At 38.1% G+C, this 13,102-nt stretch overlaps 1 protein-coding gene across 16 annotated transcripts in view; it reads left to right on the forward strand.

The window, feature by feature from the left end:
• ITSN1 (intersectin 1) overlaps nucleotides 1-13,102 on the forward strand; it is a 139,772-nt gene that overhangs the window by 24,521 nt on the left and 102,149 nt on the right. For 12 of the 16 annotated variants that reach the window (XM_074601329.1, XM_074601431.1, XM_074601376.1 and 9 more), the window contains exons 2-3: nucleotides 8,042-8,101; nucleotides 12,592-12,684. In XM_074601329.1, coding sequence (XP_074457430.1) covers nucleotides 8,074-8,101; nucleotides 12,592-12,684 — 121 coding nt within the window. In that variant the 5' untranslated portion in view covers nucleotides 8,042-8,073. Of the gene's footprint in view, nucleotides 1-1,437; nucleotides 1,457-4,138; nucleotides 4,250-8,041; nucleotides 8,102-12,591; nucleotides 12,685-13,102 lie in introns of those variants that run through there. The other 4 variants (XM_074601392.1, XM_074601338.1, XM_074601423.1 and 1 more) reach the window with 2 other exon arrangements.

Raw genomic sequence — 13,102 nt, forward strand, 5'->3', positions numbered from 1 at the left:
TTAAATGAAAGCTAGTCATCTCTTTAAAAAGATGCTGTAATTCAGTCACAGTTCACTCAGTACTGGAATTACTGGGTGAAATGCTGTCAAGATTAAAAACAGCCCATGTATGTACAAGATTAGAAAGAGCCATTCAAATTGTGCTAGCCAGACTATACAACAAAATGATCTTATCACTACAGCCTTTGCTTGCTTTCCTCCTAATGTTAATTCTGTTTGATTAAACTGGGAACTGCTTAAGGGAAAGGCTTTTGCTTTGATTATATAGCCCATACTATCCTGAAATATTTTAATTAGAGTGCTTGGGAGCTGTTTGAGTACTGCTGGTAATACATAGTCACCAGCAACATTTCTTACATGGATGAAGGTGCAGAATGTAATGACGCTGGAAGATCTCTGTTTCTTTAACTTCTCATTTCCAACCTTATCATTTTAGTTTCTCTGCTGCTTGTAATACCCATGTGCAAAATATGTTCTCATGGTTCATGACCAGACTGAATTAGGTTTCTGTTCCAAGTTACACTATTAACTTCTACCATGAATTAGAACGCTTTCCTGCCATAGTATCCCCAGCTTTGAAATGGGATTGTCATTCTCATTTGCAGCAGGAGGGATGATATTAATGCCAATAACCAGTTATCTAATTGCATCTCCTGTACTGGAGGAAGAAAAGGACTACATTTTCAAGGGATTAATCTCTGAACTCTTTCAGAAGAAATAATCTTGTAGGTTTGTTAAAGACAAATTCTGAACACCTCGCTCAGGTTAAATTAATAATTATTAATAATAATATTTAGGTGTCAGTTAAAGAAATGTGAAAAACTTTCACCCAGAAGTGTAAGAGTTAGTGTAGCCTGGAAAACTCAGTACTGTTTTAATGAAAGACAAATTGTGGAAGACAGCAAGCCAGCTGTTTATCTGGATGGCAAAAAAAGTCTGTCGTCTGGATCTTAAACTTGTCTGAGAATTTTGAGTGGTACAGGTCTGATTTCGTATGTTCTTCATATGAATGTTCTTCATAACCATCCTCTTGAACTTTGACCCTGAGGTTTTGAAGTAATAAAATGTGTTTTGGACAGTGTGTCCCTTATGTAGTACTTTAGCAAGAACAGACAAAAACCTGGTAGTTCCTGTGGAAGTAGTTGTGGAGGGCTTTCCTGCAGAAACTTAAAGCTTATGTGACTGAACAAGATAAAGTGACAGTGTCATGGCCAGAAAATAAACAATGTCCTTAACTGTTTGCAGATTTGTTGTACACAGAAACACTATTTTTGTTGTTAGTCTGGGGCTTCCACCACAGTTGTTGATAAGTGATAGCATTGGGTTGATAGATGTCTCCATTTTTGCTGTTTTAAGAAAGTAAGGAGTTCTTTTTTTGTTAGAGTCTTGAAGAGTCTTCTGACTTAGTGTGGAGAGAAGAGAAGAGTGCCTTGCTACTACACCTGTTGCCTGCTTGGTGGGTTTACAGTGATTTTTTGTCTTTTATGGTCAGGTTATCCTTTCCCTATAGCTGAAGATAGATACTGTGAATACAGAAGTGACCTCAGAGTTTGATCATTGCCACAGATATTGAAAAGCATTTGCAATGGTGACTAGTCTTGTTAATCTCGTTTGGATGCTTGGCTAAAAATAAAAGAAACAGTAGAACTTAACATTTGTGAAGGTCTTTAGAGTTAGAAGTCACAGAATCACACAGAATCACAGAATGCATCGGGTTGGAAGGGACCTTAAAGATCAGCTGGTTCCAACCCCCCTGCCATGGGCAGGGACACCTCCCACTAGACCAGGCTGCTCAAAGCCCCATCCACCCTGGCCTTGAACACTTCCAGGGATGGGACATCCACAACTTCTCTGGGCAGCCTGTTCCAGTGCCTCACCACCCTCACAGGAAAGAATTTCTTCCTGATATCCAATGTAAATCTACCCTCTTTTGGTTTGAAACAGTTACCCTGTGTCCTGTCGCTCCCCTCCCTGATAAAGAGTCCCTCCCCATCCTTCCTGTAGGCCTCCTTTAGGTACTGGAAGGCCGCTATAAGGTCTCCCCAAAGCCTTCTCTTTTCCAGGCTGAACTACCCCAACTCTCTCAGCCTGTCCTCATAGGAAAGGTGCTCCAGCCCTCTCATCATCTTCGTGGCCCTCCTCTGGACCCATTCCAACAGGTCCATGTCCTTCTTTTGCTGAGGACTCCAGAGCTGGACGCAGTACTCCAGGTGGGGACTCATGAGAGCAGAGTAGAGGGGCAGAATCACCTCCCTCAACCTGCTGGCTGTGCTTCTTTTGATGCAGCCCAGGATGCGGTTGGCTTTCTGGGCTGCAAGTGCGCATTGCCTGCTCATGTTGAGCTTCTCGTCCACCAAAGTCATTCCTGTAAAGAGCAGAAACTCTGAAAAGTTTCACTGAAACTGGTAACTGTATTAATGATCTGATCTCCAAAGAGCAAGAAACCTACATGAATGTTTCAAAGTGTTTTCCAAAATCTGTCTAAAATTCCCAGGCTTTGCTGAAACTATCAGAGTCCTTTTAGTAATGCTAGTATAAAGGCTTTTCCCATGTAACATGGGAAAACAACAGAACCTACTGTTAGTCTGTGATACTCACATGACATCCTGCTTGGGGGTATTTTGTAATAATTTGGAATTCTTGTGAAGGATGTGGGGTTTTTATCTGGTTGGTTTTGTTTCTTTTTTTCCTGTAGGACGAGGAAGTGACTGATAACTTGCCTCAGGAATTACTTCTTGAATTGTTTGCCTAAATTATCTTGTGAATGATAGTTTAGGAATAGAAGTGCTGTGCTGCGTTTTAAGGAAAATAAAAATGTAATCTTTTTTGTGTGAAACTTGTCCATATAAAGACACATGGCACTGAAATAGCTAAATTGCTCTTAATGTGTACCTTCTATGGATTTATTGCAGTTTTCTATGTAAACATGTCCTAGAAGAGCACAGATAACTTTAAATAGAAACTATAATAAAGTTTTGTGCCAGACTGTTAAAAGTCCATATACAATACGCAGTGGAAGGAATTTTCATACATGTCTGACTTTTACACATAAGTCTTTTTAGTGTAGTTGTTTTCAACCTGATCATTTCGTCAAGGTAAAAACTTAGATAAGGCATCAGTGCTTAAATTTAGATACAATCTGGGCTTATGTACATATGGAGTTAGTCTCTGTGTATGTTTAAATATGAATAACTTTTAGTCTAGAAAGCACTCCTTTAAGGAGGAGCAGAATGTTAAAAGAGTACTTCTAGTATATATCAAAGAGACTACTGCTTCTATATAGAATATTGGTTTATGAGAAGAGCTTAAATTATTTGGAGTGAAAGATGGGAAATAAAATATTTCTGGGCTTACCTGCAATAGTGTAAGATGGAAGAGAGAGTGCTAACAGCTGAGATGTCTGGGCATTTCCTTGTCTCCCTTGCTCAGAGCTGGGTGTAAGCAAATTTTCCTGATAAAATAACCTTTTAAATGTATGTTTTAACACTTTTTTTTGTATATAAAAATAATTGTGTAGATTATGAAAGTTCTAATTGTAGAGAATATAAAAGTTATGCCTGTTTGAATGCCTTGGTCCTGCTGTTTGTTCTACATTTTACATCCATGTGCCAGTATGACATTCCGTCATCCCCCATGATCAGGCATGGGGAAAGCCTCATTGCGCTCTGAAGTCTGTGGGAGATCATGGATGGGAGGATTGTATGTATTCCGGTAGGATTGCCACAGTGGAAGACAAATCAGGGCTGAGAACCTACCTCCGAGTATTGCCCATTTCCTTACCTCTGAGAAATAGCGTTGGTCTTCAGACTGAAAAGTGTAGGCTCATCTGGTCCTATCGGCTCCATTATTTTTGAGAGATAACACTCTTCTCTTTCCCCACTTTCCTCACTGGAAATGTTCACTCCCAGACCTTGTGGGCTTTCCACCTCCCAAGTGACAGAGAGGTAAAACCCCTGAACACAGTAGATGTTGAGTGAAACTGAAACAATGCTCACAACCAGCATCCTTTCTGCCTGCTCATAACAATGTAGTGTAATAATCCTGCGCAGAAAAGAATTATAGAGAGCAGATGTGTATAATGCGTCTTGTGTGCATTTGCAGATTATTGATCTACTGGAACATCATTTGTTCGTTACAGTGCTTTCACTGACCTGAGAACAAAAACACGTTGTGGTGCTGCACAGACCTTTGTGAGGAGAGGGCATGCAGGATGGTTGATGTGGCTGCCACTCTGTGAATTTGAAAGCTGGTGTGTATGCCTTTTCTGGAGAGTTGGGAAGTACAGAACTTGTGAATAATCGTAGTGTTTAGTGGTTTATATTGTGTGTAGATTAGATGTATATCTCTCTGTTATTTATAGATTAAGCGATGTATGTTAGAAGGAAGTGTTTAATGTTGGATTTGTTTGTCAAATCTCAGGGTAGGGATGGTTTTTTTGTGGACAAGTAAAGGTGAGTAGCTCAGTGTTCTGTATTGTTCTTACTTCATACTGCTTTTAGAATCTGTTGCATCTTCTGATTCTTGTGGAAAATAAATTATTTGATGAACAGTTATTTAACAGTTCATTACTAGCATAATTTTGCTTGTGGTAAGAGTTTTGTGCTGGCTTTCTAACAAAACAGTGCATACAATTGACTGACAGTGCAGTTGTGTTTCTCAACAATTGACTGACAGTGCAGTTGTGGTTCCCCTTATTGTCTCTCCTTCCTCCTGCTTGAATAATTTCTGAACTCAATGGTCAATGTCAGTTGAATTTGATGGAGTTCAAAAATTTGCCGAGAGACTGAAGTTCCTGCAAACATGAATATCAGTAGTTAGTTAGAGAGAAATTACTGCTTTCCTGAAGGGAATGGTACGGAGCTCAGTTTACCCATTCTGTTTTTCTGGCAGCTTTCTGGTCAGTTGGTTCCTACATGATTTTTATTTTGACTATGCGTTCTTTCTTGGTGGGGGCCTCGGGATGAACAACGAAGGCAGAGGAGTTAACGCTGTTGTGGAACCAGTAGAGATTAGGGTATAAGGAATGCAGATGTAGAACAATTTGTTAATGTTTCAAAATAATATTGCAAATTGGAATGTCAGTGCTTGTATTTTCATTACAATAATTCAAAAACACGTGATACATTTATAATATAATGACTATGCCAGATGCTTTTTGGATCAATAATACCTAGTCTCCATCCCAGAGATCTTCAATGCAAAAAATAGAACCATAGAATAGCCTAGGTCAGAATGGACCTCAAAAGACCATTTGGTCCAACCTTTCCTGGGAGCCTAGATGAGATTATCTAGCACCCTGTCCAACCTCATATTGAAAATCTCCAGTGATGGGGACTCTATAATCTCCTTGGGGAGGTTATTCCAGTGATTGATCTCAATGTAAAAAATTCCTTTCTTACATTGATATGAAAGCTCTCCCAGTGCAACTTGTACCCATTGCCCCTTCTTTATCTGGTGTCTTGTGAAGAGAAAGCCTCCGTCCTCTTTGTAGCCACCCTTTAAATACTGGACTACTGTGATGAGGTCCCCTGTGAGTCTTTTTTCTCCTGGGAGAAAAGACCTAACTCCTTCAGTCTTTCCTTGGAGGACAGGTTCTCTGGCTCTTTGATACTTAAACTAAAAACTAAGAAGTTAATATTGGAATGCTGTGAAATTTCTGATCTCTTCTAACCCTCATTTTTGTATATAACAGACCCTGAATTGTTGGAATCAACTGTCCGCGGTTGTGAAGTTTAATTCCTGTAGAGTTACGGCCCTTGGTGTCACCTCGGGCATGTAAAATGAAACCTCTGGTTGTGGAAGTTGGGTGTTACATTGGCAATAAACAGCAAACTTTAATTACTGTCTTACTGGAATATGTTGATCTTTCTCTCCATCTGTCTGCTTCCTATTGTATGTCTGTCTGCAGTCTATTCTATTTTGTTTTTCAGTCTCTCAAGCTTAAACATAGCTTTCTGCTCCTTTTCTCTGCTTTACCCATCGCTATTTAATCTGTTTACTGCTAACTCCTGGGGTTTTTTTCTTTTTCTTTTTCTTTTCTTTCTCTCCAGAAGCTCTTTAGAATGGTTTATGCTTTCTTTGGCATCCAGCACAGGGCTAGTCTTGAGACTTCCCACTCCTTCCCCTCTTTCTGATGTGTTCAAGGTAGAGGAAGAATAAACTACCAATTCCTTTGGAGTATTAGTAATCTGTGGAGGAGTATCTTCCCTTAAGCGGCTGAACACTTTCAATCCTTTTATGCACTCTTCTGTCCCAGTATTTACAATATTTAAGTTTTCCTAGCTTGCAAAAAAACCCTAAACCAAAAGAAACACCACCACCACCCTTCCCCAACCTACTCTCTAGTTCTCCTTTTCAAGTCTCTTGTCCTCCTTTTTACTGCTCCAAGTACTTTTCCTGTCCTTCTGCATACTCTGGGATATTGAAATAGGAAGAGAATCTGTGCTCTGCTCTCTCATGTTATCTTTTTAACACTCAAGCATAAAAAATGCCTGTGCTGTAAGATTCAAGAGTATATGTGTGGAAGTTCAGAGAACTCTTTTTTTTTCTTTTTTTTTAACTAGAGTTTGCTTGCAGTTTTAAAAAATAGAAGCATAATAGAGGTATTGCCTGCAACAGAGTAGAGTAAGAAAACATAAGCAAAGATTAAAGTGCTGATCTTCTAGCACTTAGAAATGCTTTTGAAAGAGCCATACCACTAAGACAGCTTATTCTGAAGACACTGTATCAGTATGCATGTGATTTTAAGCTTTTGAGATAATACTATTTTCATGCACAGCAAGCATTGGCTGTGTTACCTGGCATTTGGGAGGAAGGTTTCTGAGTCATGTACCATGCTTCGTTGCTCTGCCAAATTATGAGAAAAAAAATTCAGTATTTTTTTCATGGTTCTCTAAATTACAACTGATGGGGAGACTGGCTTACAAAAGTGCTGTGGGTTTTTCTGCAGTGACATCTGTGGAGTGTATATATAGTAGGTTCCCAAGTTGGAAGCCAGAAGAGTATGTGGGAAGTGTGAAAGGGGGATGGGGAGGGGAGCAAACAAGAAATTCACACAAAAGGAAATTGTTGATGCAAGTTAATGCCTTTTCTTAGTGATATTGATAAATTTCTGCTGCTGTTCAAGCAGTCTAAATTATTCTCCTTCTGATTCTGTTTTTTTTCGCTTTTCTCCTGTTGCCTGGAAAACATGAGTGGAATCTAGTAGGACAAGAGGCTGCTTTTTCATTGTTTTGTGGCTCTGTTGCTAGCTATTGTCCTCGTGGCTCAGGCAGTTCATGTCAGTCTTTGTGTGGAGTAAGAAAAATGTTTTCGTTTTTCTTTAAAGATTAAATTTCTAGACTGTGTGGATTGCTTTTATTTGAAAAGCAAGCAGTGATAACTTGAGAGTATCTCCCACCAACTAATGTGGTTTTGCTTGGGATGTCACCTTTAGCACTTTGTTCGTTTGGATGTGCTTATTAAATGTGCTTATTAGTTTGGGGGTAAAGCAGTCTTGAAATCTTAGTTTCATTTTTTAATGTAATTTGTTTAAAACAAAGGAACTCTAAGCAAAACAGTGCATTTCACGAGTTTTTCTGTTGGGAATAAAAAACCAGACCACTGATAATGTTGAACGTTTTCAACAGTTGGAAATAGAGTCAATTTTGCCCTTAACTAGGAGCAGAGCTCTAACACCCGGTAAAATAATGCAGCCTTGAGCAGTGTCACTGAGATCTCGTCTGTTGTGGCTGAGTTAACTCTGTTCTGTATTACGTTGCTGATTGTTTGTAAATGAAGATTGTTTTTGAGGACATTCTTTAAACAGAACTGAAATGTAGCTATTTACTAGTATGAAAATGCACTCATGGATGCATAGGGTAGTGCAAAAAATCAGACCGGTTCTCTTGTAAGTAACAGTTCTTGCATGTAGTATTTATATGATCCTGCTTCTTCATTGCCTTTATTTTTGCTGTACCAATTAATTATGTGGTGGTACAGAAAATATATCCAAGATGGAAGATAATGTAACTTTTTTATTATCTTTTTTTTTCTTTTTCAGGCATCTATTAACAAGCTAAAAGTGAAAGAACCATGGCTCAGTTTCCAACACCTTTTGGGGGTAAGTTGTTTATAGTGTATTCTGAACTATTCTTATATACAAAAACTCTGCATAAATCTATTGCTTTCCAAATATGCTCTGTATGGAAGTGTTTATGGATAGTATATATTTCTGAGATGATAGTTTATCTGATTTGTGATGGTTTTGCAGATCAATTGGAGAACACACATGAAATTTTGCAGAGGCATCTCAGAAGAGTCAAACAGAAAAGCTGTGCTGTATCCCTCTTTTGTGCATTGATCCGTTACAGTCCTACAGTTTGGAACTGTAGGGCAGATTCAGGCCACTCAACCACTGGCAGTAGGGCATAGCCTAATTCTGCGCTAGTCATGGCTAACAGTTGGATATGCTTTTTCTTTGAGGATTCCTGGACTTTTTAATTGCTAAAAAGTACAGCAGATGCCTTTGGATGCTATCACTTCAAATTTCTTTTCCTTATTGTCCCATAATCCATGTGTAGATTAGAACAAAGATGCTGCATTTTTTAGCTCTCCATTTATAACAGGGGAAGGTATGGCATCTTGAACTTCAGTCTTTTTGAAGGATCCAGGAAGGGTTCTGGTAGTGCAATAGAGACATTACTTTTTGCTATTCACATGAAAGACATTCTTGAGCCCAGTTTTGCAACTGATCTGAAGAAAGCTTATAAAGATAAAATTTAGTTCTGAGACCTTAAGTAACTAGTTTGGTTCCACTTAAATGTTGCATCTGTTAAGGGCTTTTCTCTGGAGATGCAGGTATGATTCTTGTTGTGTGGTTGTATATACATGTATACACATAAATATGCATACAAAAACACACAAAAAAGTGTGTGTATGTATATAAATATATATGGAAGTCTGTTTTTTTCGATCAGCTGCAGCTAGGAACATTGGATATAGCTAAGAATTTGTATCTAGTGTTAGTGTTTCAGTAGGAGACTTCAGGAAACACACATGTTATTCAGAGTATGTTGTTAGAGAAACCCAATCCTTGTTAAACACAGTTGATTGGATGCAATCTCTGCCAGTCCATAAAACACAACAGAAGCATCTTTTTTCACATGATAGCTAGAGCAAACATATAATCAGAAGCTGCAATTCATTGCCTCGATTATCTTTAAGTCCAGCCCTCTGTGAATGAAATCTTGTTTGGTCCAAGACTTCCTCATTTTGGGAGTGAAAGTGGCTACCGAAAGCTTTGAGCAAATAAACTCACCGGACAGTTTCATGTAGGATACCCTTTCAGATCATGTAAAAAGTTCTGAATAGCTTCATTTCACCATGTTTTTCACAATCTAAGAGAAGTCATGATGTGAAAAAAATCTGCTGGTTTCGACTGAAGTGTTTCCTTTTGGTTACTTAGGGCTGTGCTTTGCATGGACCCATATTTAAACATGGACACACAAGCTTACTGGGAATCTTGTCTACACAGTATTCTTCTCTGCCATCTTCAGAGAGTTTTCATTGTATCACACATGGATAGCAGCTTTCTTTTTTCAACTTTATATGTTACCATTTGATCTTACATCTGTTGTTCAGGATCCTGTTAACTCTAGTACAAGGCTTTAGGAAGGAATTAACTATTTCTGCTCAAACAAATTTTCTCATCCACAAAGAAGAAGTTGAAATAAGCATGTGGCTAATGTAGTTTCCGGAGTATCTTTGATTTTTAATGTGATGTGAGGGAAATTTGTTATGATAGTCATACTTGAGCCAAGTCTACCAAATAGCGTCATACCTCCTCTTAGAAGAATGACAGCAAAAAGATTGTTGTGAGAAGAAAAAAACGGTGTAAAGAAAATTCCAATTTTTATGGGGAAATTTATCATCCCCAGCATAGCACCCAATATTTAAATTGGGGTGACTCATTGATATTCCAGAACACTGGTCATTTTAAGGATTACTAATTAAAAAAAAAAAAAGTAGGCATGGTAGGATTTTTATAATTACTGGGAAGAATGTGGTATGCTCAACCTTCTGTCTGTTTGTCCAGGAGAAGAAAATGCCCAGCTTATATATGAGAGCCCACTGCTTCGCTTTTGCAGATGAGGTGATTGCTAAGCTATGCAAAATAAAAGATGATTAGAGGGCTTGCCACTGCATTCAAGAATAGCTTGCTTATGAGTCAATTTTGTGGTTTGGTGACTGCCTCTTTTGTATCCAAATATCTTGAAAAGCCTCACAACCTCTGTATTGGCTTCCAGAATCTGAAGCCATGAATGATGTCTTGGTGTTCAGTAAGATCCTGCTTCATGCCCTCCCATAGGTCTTATTGTTTGCTCAAATAACAGAAGATGGAAACAAGGCAATGCCAGAGATGTCATTCATCTCATACTTTTCTGACTGAAGAGGCTACTAGGCTTGCTTGGTTTAACATAGGCTCTTTTGATGTTCATACTGTTTCAATACCAACCAAATCTCTATCTGGAAGAGTAAATAATGACAATCATTTGTACTAGTACAGGGACTACAGACAAGAAATCAACAATTTTTTTTTTTAAATAGTTAATAGAATATGTTTTTAGTTACCTCATGCCGTAAGAGTTTTTAGTTCTGAGTATTATTGCCTTCTTTGTGGAAGGATAGGAAGAGCTGGTTTATTTTTTGTTGTTGTGTTGTTTGTGGGTTTTTGTTAGGGTTTTTTTTTTTTTGGTACCAGAATCATGTGTACCTCAAACTGAGAGAGAGCAAGCCAACGAATTATTGCAAATTTCATGTTGGTTTGTTGTTCTGTTTTTTTTCTCCACACTTTATATTCAAGGAATTCTCCCTCTTTGTGTAAGCTAACGCACCCAGCCTTAGGATCTTAGGCTGGAGTTGTCATGTTTCCAATACAGGGAGATGTTCATCTGTTCCTAGTTGGTCTAGACTAGTTGGCCTAGTCTGCATACTGGTCGTAAAGTCTTAATCAACACCGTTCCTTTCCACCTGTCAGGAGTTCATGAGAAGATGGGGGAGATAATTGCTTAGCTGAACTATTGTGTTTTGGGAGGTTCATATACAAAGAAGAATCCTGTTTCATCTCCACAGGGAGCACAGCTATGAAATCTGTTTACAGTGCCTCTGTGAGCTTAATCAGTAAAATTCTGGGATTTTTTAACTAATCTTAAAATGTCCTTTCTTTGAATTTAGGTATTATTGACCTGTCTGCTTCTTTTCTAGAATAGGTTACCTGAAACTGACATGATAATTTTTTACCAAGAATGCAGCTTTTCTTTCATTAATGAAATCTACCATTTAAAGGAATGTTTTTCTTCCCCTTGTCTGTTTCCTTTTCTCTCCAAAGTATGTTTTGCCACATGAAAGTAGATTTTAAATATCAGAAACAAGCAGGAAATTCTCACGTTCTTCATAACTGCTGAGTCTGATTCTGCCTCAGGCTATAAGCAGTTTGAAGTACTTCTTGTATTTGTGGACCTTATTACCTGAAATTTAATCTCTGAGAATTTAGTGCTGAGACAGAGTGAATGCTAGATCTCCTCTTTATTTTTCTGCAAGTCTACATTTTATCTTTTTATATTACTTCAATAAAACAGTGATTCCATTAACTTAGATGCCTTCATATCATTACATTCCTATACAGTAGGTGTTACAGGAAGGTGCACCAGTGCATGTAGTTCTACAGATGTTGAAATCATAATTTTTACTGGTTAGAAGTCATTGAGACAAACCTGAAACACAGCGTTAGAGAGTTCATTGGAGGCCTGAAGTGGAAGTTGAGATATGTTTTCTCTGAGTACAAATAATCTGAAGGATGAAAGTGAAATGTCTGCAAGAAGAGAGAGAGGAACTGCTGCAAAAATGGAGGCAGAACTGGAGAAAGCATTGTGTAAGCATGGCACTGTAGAAGGGTAGTAGATCTCAATGTAAACTAAATATTCACCTCCGATTTATGTGTGGTGTGAAGAATCCGGTCTGCATAACATATTCTTACTCAGATTTCTCATTCTGAAAAGAGAACAGCTTCTGCTGCTGTTTTTGCCCATGAAAAATGTTTACTATCTGGTTGAATAGGACTTTTCCTAGGCAAGTAAGGAAGGTGTACACAACTGATTATTTGGAGTACCTTTTAGTTAAAAGAACCTGCGTTTCAGCTGTATGTGCTCTGGGAGGCAAATGACCTCCCACCCCCTAAATATCTAGTGTTACGAACTTTTTGCATTATATCCTCTGGCATGCTGATGGTGTCTTTTAATAGCCCATTTGTAAGTTTGATTCCACTTTGAGTAGCCTGGTTGTGACTTGAATTTTTGTATGAGCCAGATAAGTGAATCAATACTCAGCAGTTATCTTAATTTGGTAACACTTAGTTCTGGTAAGTTCATAAGTCCTAACTGGCTAGTTCAGGATTCATAGAGCTTTCAACTATAGACTTTGGATGAATGGCTTCTCTGTGTATGTTGTTTTCAGCGGTCCAGTATGATATGATATAACTACACTCAGAAATAAAAATAATGTAGTTTTTAGATAATGTTTCTTAATTTTATTTCTCCATTTCTTTTGAACTAGGCAACCTGGATATCTGGGCTATTACTGTGGAAGAAAGAGCTAAACATGATCAACAGTTCCATAGTCTGAAACCAACATCTGGATTTATCACTGGTAATGAAATAGTTTTCACTTTAATTTCATTTAATTAAATCTTAGCTAATGAGCCGGAATATGTACAGAGTTGCCTGGGCAACATTTGGGCATAAGAATTTAAAAAATTGAACTGATCTTCCTCATTTTATATCCCATTTCTCATATGCCTTGCCATATCAACCCCATCTTTTCTGGTATTTTTCTGTTATTTACCAGCTATATACCTGGTTTATGCCACTTGATTTTTCTGTAAGTAGGATTAAAATTATTTATAACTGTGGCTCTCTGAAGCAGTTCTATTGTGTAGAGCCACAATAGATAGAAACCGTAGAGTTAGAATTCAGGATGTGGAATCACCCTGATGTCTAGTAATATTTATAGTTCTTTTAATGTGCTCAGTGAATTAACTGACTGTACTGAGTCTGGCTGAGGAGGA

This window comes from Larus michahellis, chromosome 1 (genome assembly GCF_964199755.1).
Source record: "Larus michahellis chromosome 1, bLarMic1.1, whole genome shotgun sequence".
In the NCBI taxonomy this organism is placed as follows: Eukaryota; Metazoa; Chordata; class Aves; order Charadriiformes; family Laridae; genus Larus; species Larus michahellis.